General features: G+C 39.5%; 1 protein-coding gene and 1 long non-coding RNA gene across 5 annotated transcripts in view; one reads left to right on the plus strand and one right to left on the minus strand.

Annotated features, from left to right (window-relative positions):
• LOC133498661 (uncharacterized) overlaps positions 1-710 on the minus strand; it is a 20,452-nt gene extending 19,742 nt beyond the window's left edge. For both annotated transcript variants that reach the window (XR_009794426.1, XR_009794425.1), the window contains exon 1: positions 572-710. This is a non-coding gene — a long non-coding RNA (uncharacterized LOC133498661). The remainder of the gene's footprint in view (positions 1-571) is intronic.
• Positions 1-21,669, plus strand: part of nqo1 (NAD(P)H dehydrogenase, quinone 1) — a 23,735-nt gene extending 2,066 nt beyond the window's left edge. The window contains exons 3-6 of one of the 3 annotated variants that reach the window (XM_061815811.1): positions 619-749; positions 11,269-11,382; positions 11,781-11,882; positions 21,249-21,669. In XM_061815811.1, coding sequence (XP_061671795.1) covers positions 619-749; positions 11,269-11,382; positions 11,781-11,882; positions 21,249-21,611 — 710 coding nt within the window. In that variant the 3' untranslated portion in view covers positions 21,612-21,669. Of the gene's footprint in view, positions 1-618; positions 750-11,268; positions 11,383-11,780; positions 11,883-21,207 lie in introns of all 3 variants that reach the window. The other 2 variants (XM_061815813.1, XM_061815812.1) reach the window with 2 other exon arrangements.
• Positions 21,670-25,705: the final 4,036 nt, after the last annotated feature.

Here is a 25,705-nt window from a genome sequence, read left to right on the forward strand (position 1 = left end):
TAAAACATGCATTTTTGGGGTATGTGCTATGTCTTACTCATGCACCGTGCGTGCTCACACTCACACACACACACACACACACACACACACACAAATTTCTGAAGTTACCTACCGTTTGCGCAGTACTTTTAGTGTAGCTGTTTCACATTCCCTTATAAAACCAAGCCAGTACAAAACAAATTGCTCAAATTATGTGAGCATAACCAATATATTGTGTAGCATTACACTGTTTTACACCACACAAAAAAAGCAGCACACACATGCATTGTGTGATGTCAAAGTGACTGAAATTTTTCTGCATCATTGAGATGAGGTTGTGGGGCAGGGGGCTTCCGATCCTTGCTTGACAGTACCTCGACAGAAACCAGGAAGTCTGGAAGTCCATCTGCCCAACAACTAATAATTCTGTAGCAAGATTTAAAAAATGACCCTCTGGTCTCAAAGAGAAAGTTCTTACAAATTGAGCAACACCTACCCTGTTCCATTTCCACCCTAAATGAAACTGCCTGTAAAAATTGTACATAGATATTGGAATACAATAATTCCAGTAATTAAAAATGAAAACTGGCACCTTCATCAAAGTATCTCTTCAGTGCTGACAATGTGGGTATTGTCCAGGTGATTTAAAGAATCCAGAGCTTTTCCAGTATGGAGAGGAGACAATGCACGCCTGGAAGGAGGGTCGCCTAAGTGAAGACATTGTGGCTGAACAACGGAAAGTTGAAGAGGCTGAGCTCATCATCTTCCAGGTCAGAGGCCACTTGTAATGGCATGTGTTATCTACAATGTATTAACACAGAAACCCCGATGACTCATCAACAAACTACGTCAAAGTTAATGTAAAATACTGATCAAGGAGGAATTGTGGTTGCTTGATTCAGGTTAACGTTGTTGTGTTTCTGTTTGCAGATTTATTCAAAAATCTGTAATCTTAAACAGTGGTGCCGGTAATGCACGGGTTACTCAAAATATGTGGTCCAATGATGACACAAGTAATCTAATGTATTACTTTTTATATTAGAGGAGACTACAGTTATTTTTGTTTTTACAAAATTGATAATATAGTCTTTCCTTTGACAATGTTTCATTCGGAAGAATGTATTTTATTAGTGAATGAACAGAACTGTATGAAAAGGTTCATTCTTTTATCTTCGTCATCACCCGCCACATCGGGAACAGAACTGCTGTAACTTTCTGTCACTCACTTCTGAATCTTCGTCAAATGACCAATGAGCAGCCAGCATCACGGAGCACATTGTAGGTGCGGGGAGGGACCGAAGTGAACTCAGTGATTTCTTCAGTACTGCTGTAATAAGGAACTGAAGAACTGCAGAGTGATTCATTCATAGAATTTATTGTTCACGATCAATTAGACAAGTGATTAATTCGTTACACAACTAAAATGTAAGTTAATAATAAATGTATATCTGTGCATATACATATCATCTCTATCTATCCAATGGGATTATTCAAGTTTTTTTAGTTCATATTAATGATAATACATTAAACTTCAAAATCAAGGTAAAATCAAACACCTTTGTCATTATTTGACTGTGGATTCAACAAAATAACAAGCACTTCTCCAAAAGATCCTTCCTCAAATAAAATAGGATAAAATTAGACGAACATCTTCGATATGAGGTAAAATAACAGATAAAAAAATACTCACAATCAAGGCACAGTTATTGCTGAAAGAGCTTTAAAAATAAATAAAGAAAGAAAGAAAAAGAAAGAAAGAAAGAAAGAAATAGAGCATTTTTCAGTCTTATTAAACTTATGTAGTACTTCTCAAGACATACAAAAATACATATATATATATATAGAATAGTATTTAGAATAAACTTGAACAAAATGGCAATTTAGAAAAACAAACAAGTGTACCTTCCCAATCATAAATCGCCCTATGTTGACTTGTGACTTGATGTTTAAGTGAGTCCTGGTGTCGTAACCAATGTCATCCTGGTTGATTTAATGTTGGGATGAGACTAACTTCATGCTGACTTTATAATGTCATGATGACATCATGACACTTTTACAATATGACTATCGCTCATTGTGAAGATTTTAATCTTCTTGATTGAAAATGTCTAATGTTATCCCGCTTTTACTAGTTGATCCAAACTGACCTTGTTGAATATGGTATACATTGTCTGTCCCACAGCATTTGAGAATTTTTTTTATCAAACAAATACCAACAAAATATGACAGTATTGCACCAACTATCTTTATTGTGCAACTATATGTGTGTATTGTTTAGGGAGATGGGGGATGTCGCAATATTAACTGTTATAAACATTTTTTGATACGACTGGATATCCTTGAAAGCGACTTTACAAGATTTACTCTCAAATACTACATCTGAAACACTGTTTACTGTGCAGTAGGGGTCATTAAAGAGGTAATATGAATGAAACATCAAATAATTAACCTTGCCCATCACCCTCCAGAACTATCAATGTGAACAGTTCATATTGATACTAATATAACATTTCCTCACAACACATACACAGGGTTAGGTTAGGTTAGGTTAGGTTAGGTTAGGTTAGGTTACAAATAATACACGCATATAGTTGCAGAATAAAGATGGCTGGTGAACCACTATCGCAGAACAAAAAAACGTGCGCAATGGTAAAAGCACGTATGAAACACATTATTGTCCATAAGACAAGCAGAGTCAGTGAACGGGCACGGACCCTTCGTCAGATTGTCCGATCGAGGCAAAAAAAAAAAAAAAAACTTAAAAAATAAAATAAAAATAAAAGAGGGTGCCCTTGAGGGAAAAAAAATCCACATGAATGTATATGTGTGTGTGTTTGGGCAAGCATTTTTTTGTGACATTAATGGAATTAGTTCCAAAGCGTAATGCCACCATGATGTAGGAACATTTTGGTTTAATGCCTGATGAACGCAGCCCTCCTGTTCACGCTGATGATGCAAGATGACGAGTCAAATTGTTTTTTTAGATCGCAGCAAAGACCAGTTGGTTGAAAACTTCAAACCTCAATGTAAATAAATCAATTTTAAACCTAATCATCCAATATTCTCAGTTGAGAACAAACAAAAAATAAATAAAACATTGTGGGACATTTCACGTTTCACATCAGCTTGGTATTACGGAAGCATTTGCCCAAAAATGCAAATACAAATGTGACAGCGTACAGTACATGATGCACGTGTGTTGACATTCCATAAAATATAGCATTGCGTATTACTATCGTCATATATATGCAGCCATTGGACATGTTGACTAAGGCTGCAGAATTTTGATAAGTTGTACAAATCTTGCATCAAAACATGTTGCTTTTATCTACTTATTATAACTTCCATATAGGAGGCCCTGAAGCTCAGTGGTTAGAGCATTGGTTTGGTAAACCAAGGGTTGTGGGTTTGTATCCACTCCCTGAGAAGGGTTGCGTCAGGAAGGGTCAGGAAGGGTATCCGGCGTAAAACTTGTGCCAGACAAATGTGTGCGTTCATCCGAGATGACACGCTGTGGCGACGCCGAAAGAAACTTACTATTTTAACTTCCATGTACCGGGGCTGCGAGAGAGTTAATGAGAATATTCTCTCTCAGAAGAGAAAAGATCACCACCAACAACCCAGAGTTGTTTTTCACTCACAGCCGCACACCTGCAACAAGGTGTTTCAGTGGAAAAAGACTACAGCAGATGGGGAAAAGGCAATGGCCAGTTGCTATTAATATTTTTTGTGTGTGTGTCCAACCTCATAGAGTGACTATTAAAATAAAAAGGTGTTATTTAAAAAATATATAATATTTTTGTTTTTAAAGGAAAACCTTTATAGGAAAATGGATTGAGTGATGTTTAGATATCCATCCATTTTCTTAGCCACTTATCCTCAAAAGTGTCATGGGAGTGCTGGAGCCTATCCCACCTGTCAACAGGCAGGAAGCAGGGTATATCCTGAACTGGTTCCCAGCCAATCGCAGGGCACATCGAGATAAACAGACGCACTCACAATCACACCTAGCGGCAATTTAGAGTGTCCAATTAATACTGCATGTTTTTGGGATGTGGGAGGAAACCGGAGTGCCCGGAGAAAACCTACGCACGCGGGGAGAACATGCAAGCTCCACACCAGGAGGGCTGGGATTGAACCCGAGTCCTCAGAACTGCAAGAACAACGCTTTCCAGCTGCTCCACCGTGCCATCACGTTTAGATATTTATCGATCCATCCATCAATTTTCTTTGCCACATATCCTCCCGAGGGTCGCGGGGAGTGCTGGAGCCTATCCCAGCTGTCAACGGGTAGAATGGGACATGCTTGTGGGACTTCATGTATTCCGTCATTTCCCCAGCTTTCCCGCTTGACACACATCGCCCTAAATTAAACCTAATTTTACCCTCCAAATGAGACTTTATTTTCCAATCTTCGCACATTGCTAATTCTGGATATCCTTGAAAGCAATGTTCCAAGATTAGATCACTGCTCGCCACCGACACCTTTGAATATGTTCCCCCAAAACAATCCACCAGTCGTGGAACACTAGTGCTTCACAGAACAGGGGAAAAAAAAAAAACTAGGTCAAAACATGAAGATATAAGTTACGAGTGTTATGCCAATCATTTTGGATATGTATGGTGCGACTATTGGTCTCCCTATGTTTTTCGTTTGAACCAATCATTCAGTTTTATTCAAAACACTCAGTACACTTACAATAACCACATTTCCGGTTCCCGAAGTGGTAACAACAAATCGAGTAGGCTCCGACCTGCACGACCATTCAATAACTAAATCCTGCTGAATTTGGGCCCAATGCTGTGAATACTCAATGTGGGACGCCCCTGGTGAACACTTCAGTGGACTAAAATCATCATCTGTATATTCTTAGTACCCATATTGGAACCATATTCGTTTGCGTTGAAGCTGCGCGGCTTAGCCTAGCCTAACTCGGGAACATCAAGTAACTTATGTAATCAAATATTTACTGAGGAAGTAAACATCAATCGTGAGTACTTACACGACTTGCAAAACCTATGTTTTGTATACAACGAGGACCGTGGGTACTTAGTAGGAAGTGGGGTGAGTGGAAACGTCAATTTAAACTTGCTTATAGGCCCAGGCCACCTTAGCTTAGCTGGCGAGTCACGTTTGTGATCAAACCGTGCTGTTGAAGAAACATCGAACGTGAATAACTTCATAACGTGTACGATAGTGTGAATCTGGTCCCCCTCGATTTTGAAAACTTGAGTCTTTTGAACTTAACTATTTTTGTAGCGTGAGGCTAGACATTAAAAGTAAAATGGTGAAATTCGAGATGAAATATTTCAATGTTTAGGGGTTCCTCATCGCGATGGAAATCTCACCATTGCATCAGTCAAATGGACACATTAAAGCCTATATTTCTACTCGCATCAGTGGACTGCAACCAATAAAATATCTCTGATTTCATAAAAAAAATACCCAAAAGGAAAGATTCAAATGTATTTGTAAAATATTCATTCAAAGGAACATCCATCATTCAAAACATACATCCTGAAATGTACCGACAGAACGCTCCAAAAGTAAAATGTTACATTTTTCTCAGTTTGTCTACAGTCTACAAATGAACCCTTTTTCAATTTCGGTTTTCATTTTCTTCTGTTGGTTTGGTACACCTTTCCTGTCATTTCCACAACTTGCAAAATATTTTGGTATTTCTTTTCTATTTTAGTGGATTTTAGAAATTCGGCAGCTAGTTTTACACCTCTGTCGTCATTGTCGTTAGTCACCCTCAGGTTTCGGACGACAGATTGATGTTTTCAGTAGTTTTCCATTGACTGCCATTGTTCAGGATCTTCATGAAGAAAATCAGTGTCTATATCAAGTAATTCAAAGAATTTCCACGAATTCCATGAACACAAATCTTTCAACTTTGTTCTGTTCCACCTGTTGTCTTGGATGCACAATATATCAGCCTTTCTCTTAATCATCACATCATCATGATATGACTGTGTAATTCTCCAGTAGTGTCTCCATTTCTTCTATTATCTGTGGCCTTTGTTTTGTATTTCTAGTCACTCTTTTGTGAACACCTTCTGCCTTTTATTACATTTTTATTATTTAGGAAAGTTTAAATAGTCAACTTTGCCATATAATGCTAGCAAGATCCATAACAAACGCGCAGTCCATTTTCATACTTAGCGATTATCACCTTCCTTAGATCCACTGTGGTTTGCTCAACTTCCCTTTCCTTTGCTGCTTGTAACTTGTAGCCCCTGTCTTTCTTTGGGCCCATGGGATGGAAAAATATTGTAAAAATAAAACAATGTTGAGAAGTACTCGCGAATGTGCATGGTCATACTATGAGCACACTGTGGCTTGTGTATGAGTGTTTGCTTGACTCGAAGTGCGCAGCAGCTCGTCTTGACACCACATTGCTCCTCTTGAGTCGGTTACCTAATCGACGTGGATTTAGCTTTGCTTGGGTGTTCGGACACCGAGATTTGGGTTAAAAACCGAGGCATGTTTTACGCAGATTTTTGGATCAAACACCAATTTGTACAACCACCAAGATGTTTGGTGGAATTGGTCCCCATTGTTCTTTTAGTTTCTCATCAATTTCTGCCTCAAATTTATGTTACATTTACAGCATGTGTGTAATCCAGCTGGTTACTTCAATCTAAAACTATCAAATACTCCAATCCAAGATGTTGAAAAAGAAACTCAGCCACTATTTTTTATACTTCTGCTTGATAGAAATCTCTTACTGATTTGGAAAATTTCTCCTCTAGAGCTGGACTAACTGTCTTCAGTTAAAACTCTTCTTGTAGCCATTCCCACACCAAGATTGTTATTGTCATGTTGATACTCTCTGCTTGTGTACTCTCTCAAAACCTGTCCTTTACTTCCACTATGTCTTTCATCTGAACAAACTTCACATGGACTAGTTTGAAAATCCTGTTCATTTCTGGAACTAGTTCTCCCATCATGCACTTCTCACCCTGGAAAATTGTGCTAAATGCATCCAGGTGCGGTATAATGAAGTCAAGAAAGTTCAGCACCAGCTCTGTTATTGGATCTTTAGTCTTTTGGTCAGTCAGTGGAACCTTGGAATTTGAACGTCTTGGTGGTTGTACAAATTGGTTTTCGACCAAAACATCTACATTAAAAAAAATCCCTTGGTTTCCGACCCAATTCTATGTGTTGGAACAGCGGGCAAACCTAACTCCATGTTGACTGGATAGCCAACTCGAGACAAGTGTTGGCGAATGCACATGGGGTGGAGCCGAGACAAGCCGCTGCCCATTTCGATTCAAGCAGTCACTAATGTTCAAACTAGTGGGTGCTCATAGGTCACGGGTTCATGGTCATAGCATGTGCATGCACCTTCATGAGTACTTCCCAAGATTGTTTTTTTTTTTTTGTTATTTTTCCATATTTTTACCATTTAAATTTAGGGTTGAGATGTTTTTACATAAGTAGGAATTAAAATGGAAATTTACTATTCGGATGTTAGTAACGGATAAAACTCATTTACATTATTTCCTATGGGAAAATATGTTTCGGACGTTGAACAACTCAGACTTTAAACATTTCACAAGAATGAATTATATACGAATTCCAAGGTTCCACAGTACTTTGTACTTTGCCAGACTTTTTGACATCTGCATGGATTGTTAAATAATTTTTGAATGTATTGTGCTCACTTAAAGTTCCCTCTATCACTTTTTCGAAAGACATCCACCTTGTGGGGCAAAGCACCCCTTTGTAAACTGAAACATGCTGGCGGGCTTGGTCTCCGTGACTTTTGTGTGTATGTATATTATCTATCTCTCTCTCTCTCTCTCTCTCTATATATATATATATATATATATATATATATATATATATATATATATATACACACATACACACACACACACACCACACACACACACACACACACACACACACACTGAAGAAAATACGTATTTGAACACCCTGCTGTATTGCAAGTTTTCCCACGTAGAAATCATGGAAGGGTCTGAAATTTTCATCATAGGTGCATGTCCACTGTGAGAGAGATAATCTAAAAAGAAAAAACCACAGATCACAATGTATGATTTTTTTTCCACGCTTTATTTGTGTCATACAGTTGCAAATAAGTATTTGAACACCTGAGAAAACCAATATTAAAATTTGGTCCAGTAGCCTTTGTTTGCAATTACAGAAGTCAAACGTTTCCTGTATATTTGTTCACCAGGTTTGCACACACTGCAGGAGGGATTTTGACCAACTCCTCCACACAGATCTGTAGATCAGACAGGTTTCTGGTCTGTCGCTGAGAAACACGGAGTTTCAGCTCCCTCGAAAGATTTTCTATTGGGTTTAGGTCTGGAGACTGGCTAGGCTGACCCAGCCACGGCCCAGCTTCAATGCTCTCACTGAGGGAAAGAGGTTGTTCCCCAAAATCTCACAATACATGGCCGCGGTCATCCTCTCCTTAATACAGTGCAGTCGTTCTGTCCCACGTGCAGAAAAACACCCCCAAAGCATGATGTTACCACCCCCATGCTTCACTTAAGGTATGGTGTTCTTGGGATGGAACTCATCATTCGTCAAATTCGTCCATTTTGGTCTCATCTGACCACAAAACCTTCTCCTATGACTCCTCTATATCATCCAAATGGTCATTGGCAAACTTTCAACGGGCCTTGACTGGGTTAGGCAGGGGAACCTTCCGTGCCATGGAGGATTTCAAACCATGACGTCTTAGTGTATTACCAACAGTCACCTTGGAAACGGTGGTCCCAGCTCTTTTCAGGTCATGTTTTTTTTTTTTTTAAAGGTATTTTCAATTTTCCTGAATCACTCTGCTAAACCACCATGTTGGCTTCAACTGGAGAGGCGGCGCAATGTCATCCATATTGTTTGGGTGCTATGATCCTGTCCCAAGTCAGTTTAGATAGTTCTGTATATGGTGAAAGCACTGTCATACATAGCATGGTACAAATTTGGAAGCAAATAATAATGCACTTCTGGACCATCTCGCTCTCCTTCCTTTTTACAATTGCTGGGAACCCCTCCTTTCAACCATCTCACTTTGATAATTGACCCCTCCGTACAGGGCACTTAACCACGCCTACTGAAGTGATGTCACGCCACGTGCGCTCACGTAAGACAAACAGTAAAAATGGCAAATACAATACAATACATTCTGAACTGAGACAGACTTCTGATTTCATTCAAATCAACGATATATTATAGATGCTAAATACAAACATTCTTAACTGAGAGAGATGCCATGCTTCTGATTTCATTCAATCATTCACACGTAGCAATGTTATGCTAGCGGAGAACGTCTCATTCATTTATACGAGACGTGTATTAAAAATCAAATTTAGGGCATATCTTCGTGCAAACACAGTCTGGTTAAGCTTCTGGCCGCGAGCCAGCAAGAAATCAATACGTTTGTGCAGTCCGATCATCGCTAAATATCGCTCAACAAAGAATAAGTGTGTCAATCGTTCACACGCAGCAGTGTTATGCTAGCGGAGAACGTCTCATTCATTTATACGAGACGTGTATTAAAAATCAAATTTAGGGCATATCTTCGTGTAAACACAGTCTGGTTAAGCTTCTGGCCGCGAGCCAGCAAGAAAGCGACATGTTTGTGCAGTCCGATAATCGCTAAATATCGCTCAACAAAGAATAAGTGTGTCAATCATTCACACGCAGCAGTGTTATGCTAGCGAAGAACTTCTAATTCATTTATACGAGACATCTATTAAAAAATCAAATATAGGGCATACCTTCGTGCAAACATATGTGTTCCGGTTGATATTAGATGGATTTAGTTGATGATGCGGTCTTCCACAAAGTTTGATCCATCGAAGGCATTTTTCGTACTGGGTCTTCGGTTTTGGAAAGGGTACGAATCGAACTCCACCAACTAGCCTTTCAGGATACCTGTCGTCATTATTACAAAGTCCGTGACTACACCTCTTAACCATATTTTTTGTTAAATAACCCAAATACGCGATAAAACGCTAACTAAACCTATACTGGACCATTCAATGTTGTCTGAGAAAATGGCGGGAGCAAAAACAGGCTTTGGTCTATGCAGATCTCTGGCCTCTGATTTGTCAGTGACGCGGATTGCGCAATATCCACGGAGGGGTCAATTACTTCATGAAATAGGGAGACAGGTATTTACACCTCTCTCTGAATGGTAACTTTGCTTCCTTTGCTGAGCGACAGGAGGCATAAAACCCCCTGGTAGTTAGTAGCTTTCTCCAATCAGCAAGTTTTGAAAGAATGGTGCTGCACCTTTATGAATCTTTGCTATCTATTAATCCTTCTTCTATGATTGTAATCAAAGCAGCATAGGAAGATGAACTCGTGATACAAATCTTGGACAAGATCTTGGAGTATAGCCTGAAACAGGGCAAAACTTGTTCAATTAACTCAAGGCATTGTCTCATTCAATTTTGTATGATTAATTGACTCCACTTCTCAAACTCAAAACTTCATATTTTCAGATAGAACACCACAGTGTGACAAATGCAGCCGAACAGAGGTCAATCTCTCGCATAGATTCTCAAGATAGAGGCATTTTAGAGGAGTAGATTTAAAACATTCTCTGATGTTCTAAAAATTGACCTGGAACCTCATCCTACCTTAATTGTGTTTAATATCCCAGAATCGCTTTCTACTTTAGAAAAAAACACAAGTAAATTTCCTATGGCTTGATAACAACAGCCTAGAAATTTATATTGTTGTTGTGGAAAAAGAATGAGGTCCGCAACTTTATATTATTGCTTATTGAAATGACTGACACTCTACATCTTGTAAAGATAAGGTTTGCTCTGAGGAGCTGCAAATTGAATTTTGACAACCTTTGCTCGCCACTCATCTGCTACGTGTGAAACAACCTGTAGTAGATATTTGTTTTGTGACTTCTCATCATTATAGCTATACTCGATGTCTTCTTCGTCCTTTATAGACTATACTGTGCAGAAGGGAGGGAGGAAATGTGAGGGCTTACAATGTGTTTATTACTGTTGAAATGTTGCTTTTTGTAAAATTAAAATGTAAATTGTGAGTTGCTATTACATGCTGTTCAATATATTTCAATTCAACACATTTGACAAAAAAACAAAAACAGGTTTATTTCAGGTCATACTCAAAACAGAAACAAAAGCATGTCACATATAGTAGATGTTATTAAGACACTTTGGAGTTGTAAAAAAGTGAAAAAAAATCCATCTTTGGGCATTATACATAAAACAGGATAAATGGGAAATTATTCAGTTAAAAATAAATATTTTAATGTCTTCCTGCAGTTTCCTTTATACTGGTTTAGCGTACCTGCCATCATGAAGGGATGGATGGACCGAGTGCTGACTCAGGGCTTTGCATTCTCACTGGAAAAGATGTACAATAACGGTATTTTCAAGGTCTGTCTTGGAGGAGCTACTTCACTACTGTGTTTTGAATTTTGACAATGACTTTAAAATGCATTAGTTTTTATACAGGGCAACTCATTGATAGCGCAGTATTGCACCAAATATACTACGTTAACACATAACAGTATCTTAAATATACTGTATATACTTATTTTTATCACATGATGCATTATAAAATCTGTGGTCAACTTTATGTTAAGGATCAATACAATCTTGATCAGATTTTCAAGCCTAAAAATTTAATTATCTGTAAATCCGTGTACTCCACTTGTTCATGTTTAATATTATAAATTCTAAACAATTATTTACATGTAAATTCCATGTAAAGTCTTTGCCATTAGCACAATTACCAGGATTAAAATACTATATGTTTTGATGTTTCCATTCAGAACAAGAAAGCAATGTTATCATTTACAACTGGAGCTACAGAATCAATGTTCCGCCCTGATGGTATCAACGGAGACATTAATGTCGCACTGTGGCCTCTACAGGTGAGGATGGATTGCTGGTAAAGCTACTCACGTCGCAACATAGTAAATGTTGTAGTTTGCTCTTTAGAAGCCATCATACAGTAAAATTAGCAAATTTCATTACATTTTTCTGAAATGTACTATTAGTGATGAACATTTTTTTTCCCCCTTTCGTCTTGTCCTGTTAGGGGTCGCCACAGCGTGTCATCTTATTCCATCTAAGCCTATCTCGTGCATCCTCCTCTTCAACACGCACTGTCCTCTTCTCCTCCCTCACAACATCAATCAACCTTTTCTTTGGTCTTCCTCTTGCTCTTGCTCTTTTCCCTGGCAGCTCCATCCTCACCACCCTTCTACCGACATACTCACTCTCTTGCCTCTGAACATGTCCAAACCATCAAAGTCTGCTCTCTCTAACCTTGTCTCCAAAATATCCAACTTTGGCTGTCCCTCGAATGAGCTCATTTCTATTCCTATCCAACCTGTTCACACAAAGCGAAAACCTCAGCATTTTCATTTCTGCTACCTCAAGTTCTGCTTCCTGTTGTTTCTTCTGAGCCACCGTCTCTAAACCGTACATCATGGCCGGCCTCACCCCTGTTTTATAAACTTTGCCCTTCATCCTGGCGGATACTCTGTCACATAGAACACCAGACACCTTCCGCCAACTGTTCCACCCCACTTGGACCCGTTTCTTCACTTCCTTACCACATTCTCCATTGCTCTGTATTGTTGACCCCAAGAATTTAAAGTCATCGACCTTCGCTATCTCTTGTACCTGGAGCTTCACTCTTCCTCACGCACATATATTCTGTTTTATTTTGGATAATCTTTATTCCTCTCCTTTCCAGAGTGTACATCCATCTTTCTAACTGTTCCTCCGCCTCTTCCCTGCTTTCGCTGCAGATCACAATATCATCTGCGAACATCATAGTCCAAGGGGAATCCAGTATAACCTCGTCAGTCAGTCCATTACTACCACAAACAGGAAGGGGCTCACCGTGGAACCCTGATGCAGCCCCACCTCCATCTTAAATTCTTCTGACATACCTACGGCACATCTCACCGCTGTTCCACTGGCCTCATACATGTCCTGTACTATTCTAACATATTTCTACGCCACACCAGACTTGCGTATGCAGTACCACAGTTCCTCTCTAGGTACTGAGTCATAGGCTTTCTCTAGGTTTACAAAGATACAATGTAGCTCCTTCTGACCTTCTTTGTACTTTTCCACGAGCATCCTCAAGGCAAATAGTGCATCTGTGGTACTCTTTCTAGGCATGAAACCATACTGTTGCTCGCAGATACTTACTTCAATCCTGAGTCTAGCCTCCACTACTCTTTCCCATAACTTAATTGTGTGGCTCATCATCTTTATTCCTCTGTCGTTTCCACAGTTCTGAACATCGCCTTTGTTCTTAAACAGGGGGCTAGCACACTTTTCCTCCATTCTTCTGGCATTTTCTCTCCCGCTAGTATTCTATTGAATAAGTTGGTCAAAAACTCCATAGCCATCTCATCAAATTGCTTTCATACCTCCACTTGTATGTCATTGGGAGCAACTGTCTTTCCGTTTTTCATTCTGTTCAGTGCCTTTTTAACTTCTCCCTTACTAATCAAAGCCACTTCCCGGTCATTCACGCTTGCCTCTTCTACTCTACCTTCTCTCCCATTTATTTCATTCATTAACTTCTCAAGGTACTCTTTCCAACTACTTGGCACACTACTGCCACCAGTCAACATATTTCCATCGCTACCCTTAATTACCTTTACTTGCTGCACATCCTTCCCATCCCTATCCCTCTATCTGGCCAACCTGTAGAGCTCCTTTTCTCCTTCTCTCATATCCAACCTGGAGTACATGTCGTCATACGCCTCCTGTTTAGCCTTCGCCACCTCTACCTTTGCCCTACGATGTATCTCAATGTATTCCTTATGCCTCTCCTCAGTCCTCTTCGTGTCCCATTTCTTCTTCGCTAATCTTTTACCTTGGATGACTTCTTGTATTTTGGGGTTCCACCACCAAGTCTCCTTCTCCCCTTTCCTCCCAGAAAACACCCCAAGTACTCTCCTGCCTGTCTCTCTGATCACCTTGGCAGTAGTATTCCATATTAGTGATGAACATATATTTTTCTATTTCTAATGGGTGTCTTGTTTCAATAAACGTTAAGAAACTCTGAACTGAAGGAGATGTCACCTTGTCCACTTGAAAAAATAAATGCTTCTGCCCAAAATGTAATTTATTTTATGTTTAATGTCGTGTTTCCCCAAAGCAGTTCAATTCCATTGGGTTGACATGGGTATAATACACCTTGATTTGATTGTTACGCCTCTACATTGCAAGTCTGTAGTTAACAGCTGAGCCATATAGCAAATGCTGTAGCGCTGTAATTTGTATGAGATCAGAGCAGCCTGACAGTGTGTATTCACCAGGAAGGAAATCAAGAAACACAAATGTTTCATGAGTCCTCTCAATTATTATCCACTGCAATCCTACAAAGTAAGTAACACCTGTGTAATAATGCTCCTCCCATTCCCTACATATTCTGGAAAGCATCCAAATAGCTTGTATGCTCTGAAGATGAATAAATAGTCACCAAAACTACTTGAAACCTTTCACAAAGGACTTCATTTGTTGTTATATTAATTGTATTGGTTTATATATCCATATCTATGTTGGAAGATGCAATAAATTATGTTAATAGGAAATAATAAAGTATTTGTAAATGTTATCAGAATCAAATTGTCAATATTTATCTGTATTCAGAAGCTGAAGTAAGTATTTAACATGTTATTCTTTTCACGGAATATACTTCCAAAGAGCCATTGACATGAAAATTTCACCAGATGTTGGGAACAATCCAAGTAATCCATACATACAAAGAAAGTACAGCAAATGAGATCAGGGATTAAGTTGTGTGGAATAATGTGAATTGACAGAAAATGTATAGCACACATGAAAAAATAGAGGCACAAAAACGCATAGAAAGCCAAGACAACACTTCAGATGTACCAAATTAAACAGCAATCCAGGCTCTTCTCAGTGCAAATGACTACATAGCTGGCTCACTCCTCATTGATGGCCTACAAAAAGGTCTCAATCTTAAGTCTGATCTGATCGGAGCAAAATGTAACTGTTTAGATGTCATAAAAGACATTTGGAGGAGATTGCCACTGCACATCACCCTTCTCATACAGTGCAGATGCTTTTTTCCTTGCTCTGCTTGCATTGCTTCTGTTGACATGTTTTCTTGCTAATAAGTTCATTTTTGTTAAAAAAAAAAAAAAAAAACTTTTAGAAGCAGCGATGCTGCTCCTGGATACTTTTAAACGTGTGGGACTGTATTTTTCTGTTTTGTGGAAAATCTGTCATTACGTTAGCATGGCTGACAAATTAGCACAAGCCTGGTGTTAGCAACAAGACCAGCCATCAAGATGCCTCCCTTCTCCAATGAAGACTAACACTGACTACTGCAGAGGATGTCTATTTTGAAATTGAAAATCTGCCGTCTTGAAGTCTATGTGGATGTGAATGGACAGTCGGGGAATGAAACCACTCTCCCGATAGTTCAAAATGGTGAGCAGAAATTTGCTAACAGCAGCCACTCAGCTCAACAACCAGGACAGATGTGGACTGTGGAAACAACAATGGATACTCCAAAAGTTCTCCTTGGACACAACAACACCAGCAGATTACCAAGGAATCCGGCTGGCGTACGTTGCGAGCTGCCTCAACCCCAAGTGAGCAGTCATGGACAGCCGTTACAATGAAGCGCAAGAAAAAAGAAACATGCAAAATATTGACATCAAAATTACAAATAGATAGCAACTTTTACAAGACCCTGGCCAAGAATTCTCATCCCCACCACCACTGAAAGGTATGAAATTAAATCAACTAAGAAAAAATTGCGACCCCAAACATTAATAGTTGGTGATGGTGCCGTCAAGGATGTGAAACGCTTTTGCAGTGACAAGAACACCAAAGTACTGTGTTTTGTCTGATTTGTCTCAAAGAATCCTAGCGATCACTGATCAGCACCCAGATGTGAAATCTGTCATTATACACAAAGGGGCCCTGGATGTTCCCTACAGCATTCAGAAGTACTGAAGCTAAATTTCATTGATGTTCTAACAAAAGTGCAATGTTTGAACGCTGAGATTTTTATATGCGGACATCTCCCAATTCCACGATTTGGAGATGAATGCTTCTAGAGGCTCTGTCAATTGAAGAAGTGGTTAAGCGAAGCGTGTACTGCATTATCCGTGAGTTTCATTGACAATTTCTGCATTTTTTGGGAGGTTAGATGTATTTGCAAAGCTGACCGTTTCTGTCTAAATAGACAAGGAGTTAAGTTTTACAGTGTAGATCATTCAGCGCCCCAAAAAGAAAATGTTCACAAAAATCAAGGACGAAACGATGCAGTTGTTCCCAAACAAATGGAGGAACAAGACACAAGGCGAGACAGGGTGCAGACAGACTCATTTGGGTGATCCAAACAATCAGAAGAGCAAATGACAAATATAATGAGCCAGCACTCCCACACCTCTTCCTGCCCCATTGGAGCCATCCACACCACAGAATTTCCCCTTTACAACTAAGACAACCAAACAATCTGCAGTAGATGTTGGCTGCCCCTCTCCTAGAAATGCAATGTTAAGTCCGATGGATAGCCTTGTCAAGGTTGGTGTCCAGCCCACACCATGCCAAAATCTTCCTAGCATCCCCCCTCGCCTGAAACCACTGTCCCCTAAGATGCAAAAGGCCCCTCCACCACCCATGAAAACTCTTATCTATAGATCTGACTTATATTTTCTTTTCCGGAGTAACTCAGACCCTAATGGAGATCAGGCATTTTTCATCTCTGTAATTACAAGGGAGGGAAAGCTGCTCAAAGAGATATGGCACAAAAAACTAGAACTACTAATTTAGTGAGGATAAATTGTGGCTCCTTCAAACCATTGTCTCCAGTTATCTCTGTGAGACTAGTTATTTTTAATATCAGATCACTGGGTAACAAAACAGTGCTGATTAATGACATCAGTACAACCTATGATCTGTATTTTTTTTTAATTAAATGAAACGTGGTTAACAGATAGTAGCTGTAGCATCATTTGAAATGGGGCAATACCAGCAATGAATAAATGCTGAACAGGGGGAAAAGCCGGTGGTATTGGTGTTATTGTATGATTATTTACTATTATTAGTTATTATTTCAATGTAAAGAAATTATACTTGTTAATTTTTGCTATTTTGAATGTATTTTTTTAGGTGAAGGTGACACCAAGGTTATTGTTTTAATAATTTATTAACCCCCAAGATACAATGGAAAATTTAGGATTTTTAAGAACCGCTGTCAGTTATTTGTACTGAGTACAACTATTTTGTCATAACAGCTCCTGTTAAAAGTAAGACCAACCTTAAGTGACCTTAAATGCCATGGAGAACCACAATGATGGTCAAGAGCTCTAAATCAAAGTGTAGGAAAGCAGAGCACAAGTGGAGAAAAACTAGTCCAAATTGACTATGACCTCTACAGACACGGTCTTTGTCATTTTAACCAACAGTTAGTCAGGGCAACGCAACAACACCTTTCTGAAATCATTAGTAAGAACCTCAACAATACTCACACTCTGTTTGCTGTGGCTGACATGCTCACAAAACCCTCAAATCAGAAAGCTCCAGAACTCGTAACAGTCAATAAATGCAATGAATTTGCCTTTCATTTTTGTTAAAAAAAAATACAATTTATCAAGTCAAATGTCAGCACAACTCAACAAAATGTTAAAATGATTCTACATCTGAAGCGACCCAGGGAAAACTGTATTACCTTGTCAGAATTTTACACAGTTGAGCATTAAACTGTAGTGAAAACTGTTCAGCAGTTGAAAACATGAACAAGCTGTCTTGACTCAATACCATCTGACTTTTTCAAAACTATTGTGAAGTCAGTGATTGGTGATTTGCAGCAAAAAATCAATTGCTCACTTCGGTCTGGTGAGTTTTCTAAAGCTCTTAAAGTAGCTGCCATTAAGCTTCTTCTGAAAAAAAAACAAAAAAAAAAAAACAGAGCGCTGGACGATTCCAAGTTAGAAAGTTATAGACCCATCTCAAATCTCCATTTCATAGCTAAGATTGTTAAGAAAGTATTTTTTTATTTATTTTATTTTATTTTTTACTCAGCAATTTCTCTAATTTATATTTACTTTTTGACAAATTTCAATCAGGTTTCCGAAATCATCATAGTACAGAATCTGCTCTTATCAAAGTGCTCAATGATATAAGGTTGAATACTGACACAGCAAAGGTGTCAATTTTGGTTTTGTTGGATCTCAAGGCGGCTTTTGATATGGTCAATGACAATACACTGCTGAACAGGTTATAAATGTGGGGAGGAGCAAATGAAAATGTTCTTAAATGATTTAGGTCATACCTGGAGGAAAGGAGCTACTTTGTAACCATTGGAAGTGCTCAATCTCAACAAATAGCAATGACCTATGGAGTCAGCTCTTTGACCCCCTCGTTCAGCCTGTATATGCCACCCTTGGGTCAAATTCTTCAAAACTTTAATTTTGACTATCCTAGGTATGAAAATGACACACAGTTATATTTGGCAGTGTCTCCAGATGACTACAGTTCAACTGAAGTGTAGTCCCACTGTTTAAAGCAGACAAATAACTGAATGAGCCAAACTGTTCTTCAACGAAACTACAACAAAACTGTCACAATTGTTTTTGGCAACAAAGAATAGAGAATTGTTGATGGTAAATACCTGGACTCACTATCTTTAAAAAAGAAAGACCAAGTCTGAAACTTTGGTGTTGTGATAGATTCCGACTTGATTTTCAACAGTCATATCAAATCAATCACAAAAACTGCCTTTTAACATCTGAAGAATAAATCTAGAGTGAAGGCTTGTATGTCATGTAGACCAGGTAAAGCTCAGCCATGCTTTTGTCTCAAGTAGACTAGACTACTGTAATGCAGGCACTCACATTTGAAAAATGTACAGTTGTGGTCAGTCATGCTCACAGATAAAGTTGGGGGTGTGATTCGGGATGGAATCTCAAGACCTTAAAATAACTTACTGTATTCATATAGCATAACTGTAAATTAAAAATAAAATAAACAAATAACTAAAATAGAAAACTAAAATTTTAAACTGAAATGATCATTTCCAACTTTAACTGACATTAGTAGAACATGATATAAAAAGGTATTTAAAATTTTTCATCAATGAAAATTCTTGATCTGACAAACTTTATCAGAAGAAAAGTTAAATTCACTGGCCTGTCAAGGAATAAACATGAACGCTCTATATCCGCAATGTAATGAAGATGCTGAAGGTTTAGTTCAACATAATCAGCGTTAGTAGCAACAAGCAAGCGATACTCAAAGTGCTAAATGATTGCATTGTACATTGTAACAAACATTCCTGTCGGCAATCATGACGTATTATTGTGGGGGGTGGGGGGGCACGCATCGTGGGATTGCCATAAAAAGGAGGCTGGCTTGCTAGAACGCGCCTTTACGTGTGTGCGCTCGACGTATTGGCCACAGTTGAATCAAGCGACTAGGTGGATGATAGTCTAACGTTTTTTTGGAGGGGGAGGGCACACTGTCACACTGCCTCTCGATGAGCACCTCTGGTGTAACTGAATTTCCTTTGACATGGCTCATTATGTTGATGACTTTCGACGTAAATGCGCTCGCAGTACATGAAGCAGCTCTGAACATGCATTTTCGCCCCAACTTCCGTACATGCTCAGTACGGTTAACTTGCATTTCCTGTTTCCATGTGAATACTGGTTGTTTTGGAGCAGCTTGTTTAGTAAACAACGTCTATGAAATAAACACGTAAATTAATGTCAAGACTACACAAAATAAGCGACGTCTTTCAATATCTATTTTTTCTACTCGTGACTAATTTTTCGCGCGTGATTTTTCGTGCTCGACTGTGCAGATTTGCGAGCACGGAGGGTTGAGAGCGCGTTCGAGCTCGTCAAATGTGAGTGACTGGTAATGGTCTTCTGACTGGACTCCCTAAAAAGAGCATTAAAAACCAGCTCGGATTCTGACAAGAACAAAGTGGTCAGAGCATATAACCAATTCTTTAGTTCTTACAGTGGGTTCCAGTCAGCTTTAAAATAGCTTTAAAAGTTCTGCGACTGGGCTATAAATAATTAAATGGTTTAGGTCCTGAATACATGAAAGTAATGCTCCCGCAATACAATTCCACAAATCGACAGTCAAATAGTGGAGCACAGAGTCTAAGGCAAATATGGTGAAGCAGCACTTAGTTATAAATTTAATAAATTGCCGACAGATGTAATGTCAGCCCTAGATATGAATATTTTTAAATCCAGGTTGGAAACTCTTCTTTTTTCCTCATGATTTTTAGAGTATTTCCATTTTTAATATTTCTTGAACTTTAGGCTGTTTTTAATCATACTTTTATTTTTTATTTTTAATGTATATATATTTTGTTGTTTTTTTATTGTTTTTCCCCCTTTTAAAATGTTTTATTTCTTTGTATTCAAGTCCTTTTAATCATGTAAACCACATTGCATTACCTTGTGTATGAAATGCACTAAATCTAAATCTAAATAAATTTGCTTAGCACCATACCCACAGTGAAATGCAAAAGTGGGAACATGATGATGTGGAGCTGCTTTCAGCAAATAGTTTGCAAACTTTACCTTACTGAAGGAAGAACGAAAGAGCAAAACATTCCTGAGCAAAATCTACTGGCTTCTACAAGGATGATGAAAATGAAACACCTATTTAACCAGGACAAATATCCAAAACATACTCCCAAGTAAACTCTCATTTGGTTTCAAAGACAAAAAATAAAGCCAATCGTTTGACTTGAATCCAAATGAAAATCTATGAAAAGAAGTGAAACTCAAGGTCCATAAAAGAAGCCCATGGATTCTTCAAGATTTGAAGACTGCTTGTGTGGAGGAATAGACTAAAATGTGTGCAACTAGTTTCTCCATACAATGGAGGGATTTGAAGAGGTCATTGCAAACAAAGGCTTTTGTACAAAGTATAAAATAAAAATCGGTTAGTGTGTTCAATATTTTTTGCCCGTGTCATTTCACATTACACACAACTTAATTTGTGAGTTTTGTTGAACTTCCTTTGTATTTATAAATTAAATACTTAAATAATACTTATTTCAGCACCTGTGTGTTTATTCTCCAGTTTAGCTGTTTTCAATCTCTATGCACCCCGTTCAATCTAAGATTCAATTGCTGATTGAAAATGTAATTCAAAATAACTTTCAAGCTATTATTCTGTTTGATGATATACTGAACTTTTTCTGCTTCACTTGATTTTAAGTCTCTCAACCCCATACCCCCGCCCCACCCCCCACCCCCCAGAATGGCACTTTGCACTTCTGTGGATTCCAGGTCCTTGCTCCTCAGATTTTCTGGGGTCCGGCTCATTGCCCTGCTGCAGTTCGAGCTGCAATGCTCGAAGAGTGGAGTGTGCGGCTCAAAGGATTGCTGGCTGAGAAGTCTCTGACTTTTGCCCGATGTGAATGGTTTGACCTCAGCTTTGAAAAGGGGTTCTTGCTCCAACCAAAGGTGAAGGAGGAACAGATGTCCAATGCCTACGGGATCACTACAGGACACCATCTTGGGAAACCGCTCCCACCTGACAATCAGACCAAAGCATTGATCATAGATGAACAGAGCTCATTAGTACCTGCCTTGATCACAGATGGCTGTAACACCGAATAAATTGAGTATTTGAAAGAGACTCAAAGAATCACTCTAATCAAGTTCCTGAACTATTACTTTACGGGTGCGACTTGTTTTGAATGTTTATCATTTGAAACAATACATTTAGTTATGACCAGATTGTAAATTTTATTCTCAATTCCATGACATTGCAGGTTTATATATTATATATATATATATATATATATATATATATATATATGGGCGGCATGGTGGATCAGCTGGTAAAGCGTTGGCTTCATAGTTCTGAGGACCTGAGTTTGATCCCAGCCTCGCCTGTGTGGAGTTTGGATGTTCTTCCCGTGCCTGCGTGGGTTTCCTCCCACATCCCAAAAACATGCAACATTTAATTGGACACTCTAAATTGCCCTAGGTGTGATTTTGCGTGTGGCTGTTTGTCTCACTGTGCCCTGCGATTGGCTTGCAACCAGTTCAGGGTGTACCCTGCCTCCTGCCCATGACAGCTGAGATAGGCTCCCGCACTCCTCACGTCCCTAGTGAGTATAAGCAGCATAGAAAATGGATGGGAGGGATGGATATATATATATACACAGTGAGGAAAATAAGTATTTGAACACCCTGCTATATTGCAAGTTCTCCCACTTAGAAATCATGGTGGGGTCTGAAAGTTTCATCGTAGGTGCATGTGCATGTCCACTGTGAGACAGATAATCTGAAATGAAAAATCCAGAAATCACAATGTATGATTTTTAATGATTTTTTTGTGTGTGTGATACAGCTACGTATTTGAACACCTGTCTATCAGAATTCTGACCCTCAAAGACCTGCTAGTCTGCCTTTAAAAGTTCACCTCCACTCCATGTATTATCCTGAATCAGATGGACCAGTGTGAGGTCGTTAGCTGCATAAAGACTCAGTAAGACTCAAACTTGTAACATGGCCAAGACCAAAGAGCTGTCCAAAGTCACCAGAGACATAATTGTACAACTCTACACGGCTGGAAAGGGACATGGGACAAGACGACTGCACTCTATTAAGGAAAGGATGACCGCGGCCATGTATTGTGAGATTTTGGGGAACAACCTCTTTCCCGCAGTCAGAGCATTGAAGATGGGTCGTGGCTGGGTCTTTCAACATGACAATGACCCGAAGCACACAGTCCGTCAAAACCAAGGAGTGGCTCTGTGAGAAGCATATCAAGGTACTGGCGTGACCGAGCCAGTCTCCAGACCTGAACCCAATAGAAAATCTTTGGAGGGATCTGAAACTCTGTGTTTCTCAGCGACAGCCCAGTAACCTGTCTGTGGAGGAGTGGGCCAAAATCCCTCCTGCAGTGTGTGTAAACCTGGTGAACAACTACAGGAAATATTTGACCTCTGTAATTGGAAACAAAGGCTACTGTACCAAATATTAACATTGGTTTTCTCAGGTGTTCAAATACTTATTTGCAACTGTATCACACAAATAAATCATACATTGGGATTTCTGGATTTTCTTTTTAGATTACATCTATCACAGTGGACATGCACCTACGGTGACAATTTCAGACCCCTCCATGATTTCTAAGTGCGATAACTTGCAATACTGCAGTGTGTTCAAATACTTATTTTCTTCACTGTAAGTCATTATATTCTTAACCAGCAAACCTATTGTTTTCTGCCATGTTAGCACACTCACTCACATCCTGCTGGTCCAATCAATATTAGTAATATAGTGTGTGTGTTTCTTTCGGCTTGTCCCTTTCGGGGTCGCCACAGCGTGTCATCTCAGATGAACGCATATATATGTTTGGCACAATTTTTACGCCGGATGCCCTTCCTGACCCAACCCTTCTCAGGGAGTGGAGGCCCCAGTGGGATACGAGCCCACAACCCCCGGTTTACCAAACCAGTGCTCTAACCACTGAGCTACAGGGCCTCAGTAATATACTGTATGTGTACATATATATATATATAGTGAAGCACATTTTCCCATTACAATGAATTTCTTTTTAGATTATCTCAAAGCGGACATGCACCTACGATGACAATTTCAGACCCGTCCATGATTTCAAAGTGGAATATAGCAGGGTGTTCAAATACTTATTTTCTTCACTTTACAGTTCTGAGGACCAAGGCCTGCCTGTGTGGAGTTTGCATGTTCTCCCTGTGCCTGCTTCGGTTTCCTCTGGGCACTCTAGTTTCCTCCCACATCCCAAAACATCCATTCATTGGACACTTTAAATTGCCCCTATGTGTGATTGTGAATGCTGTTGTCTGTCTCCGTGTGCCCTGCAATTGGCTGGCAACCAGTTTAGGGTGTACCCTGCCTCCTGCCTGATGACAGCTGGGATAGGCTCCAGCACTCCCGCGACCCTTGTGAGAATAAACGGCTAAGAAAATGGATGGATGGATGGATGGATGGATATATATTTTTTTAATTTATTTAAACAATTTCAGGGCTAGACGATATTGTGGATGACTGACTAGCACATCTTTCTCACAGTTCTGCGGACCCGGGTTCAAATCCGGCCTCGTCTGTGTCAAATTTGGATGTTCTCCCCATGCATCCATGCGTTTTCTCGGATACTCCGGTTTCATTCCACATCCCCAAATTATCCATGGTAGGTTAATTGAAGACTAAGTTGTCCGTAGGTGTGAATGTTAGTGTAAATGGTTGTTTGTTTATATGTGCCATGTGATTGGCGTGACCAGTTTAGAGTGTACCCAACCTTTTGTCTGAAGATAGCTGGGATAGGCTCCAGCATGCCTGAAAATGAATGAATGAATAATCCAGGGGTGTCAAAGACATTTTGTGGCCATTTATAATTATATAATAATTATATACCAAATAACCTTCTCCCCGTGCCTGCATGGGGTTCCTCTGGGTACTCCGGTTTCCTCCCACATCCCAAAAACATGAAACATTAATTGGACACTCTAAATTGCCCCTAGGTGTGATTGTGAGTGAGGATGTTTGTCTCCCATGTGCCCTGCAATTGGCTGGCAACCAGTTCAGGGCGTACCCCGCCTCCTGCCTGTGGACAGCTAGGATAGGCTCCAGCATGCCCCGCGACCCTCGTGAGGATAAGTGGCTAAGAAAATGGTTGGATGGATTAAATCCATTCCAGTAGCTTGTACCACTAAAGCTGGATTCCAGTGGGTATGAAGAATTTTGTGCTGGCATCAGCGGATTGAATAGTGCTCAATTTTATGAAGTCTACCGAGATTCAAAGACACTCAGTTTGGAGGTGCAAGACAAAGAAGGATTGAGTTTAGGATCATTGGTCATAAAATTGTCTGTCTGAAACGGTGACTGGTCCCATTAAAGTCTATTGTGATCACTTCTTCACCAGCATACAAGCTATGCTAAGAAATGGGCTGTACTTTATTGGTATAGTGAGGAAAAACCAGGTTACCTCAGGCATTGAAAAATCTATCAATGAAAAAACCCTGAAACAGAAAGGTGTTTTGCAGCCCCAGTAACCAGCAAAGATGGTGAAAGTATGCATTGTCAAGTGCTATGACAGTAAATCACTTTTGTCATTCTGCACTGTTCATGGTGAGCAGACTAGACAGTTGCCAATGCAGGTCCAAGAAAGAAAAACCCTAAAGATATGTGGATGTCAAAAGACAAATTGTTGTGCCTGAGTACAACGTTAAGATCAAGCCCTTGACTTGTTAGATAGGATAAAAGATGATAACCTACTTCTGAAAGAAGTGGACCATTTGCATCCTTAAACACTTCGCACATCTGGCGCTTGTAATTAGCTGGTGACTGTATTGAAGAGTCAACCAGAAAATTGGTCACCCAAGGAAGGCCATCATGAAGTTTCTGGAGTTTCGGCTCAGGTATGGATGGATCGGTGAGAATGATTGACAGCTCCCTTTTAACCAATCAGTGAGCGTTATTTTCTGAACTCCGGTCATGCTGTCCACAGCTGCAATCTTTTACCGACAAACAAAGAGAGCGCGTGGTTGCTTTAAGCCTCTGAATGGCAAGTGTATAGCCCTGCTTAGATCCGATTCAGAAATATGGTGCTTTTCTGTGGCTGGGGAACGTGTAATGGAGACAAGCACGATCTGAAGTGATTCTTCTTCTTTTCCTTTCGGCTCGTCCCGTTAGGGGTCGCCACAGCGTGTCATCTTTAGCCA

The sequence above is a fragment of the Syngnathoides biaculeatus genome, chromosome 3 (assembly GCF_019802595.1).
Source record: "Syngnathoides biaculeatus isolate LvHL_M chromosome 3, ASM1980259v1, whole genome shotgun sequence".
In the NCBI taxonomy this organism is placed as follows: domain Eukaryota; kingdom Metazoa; phylum Chordata; class Actinopteri; order Syngnathiformes; family Syngnathidae; genus Syngnathoides; species Syngnathoides biaculeatus.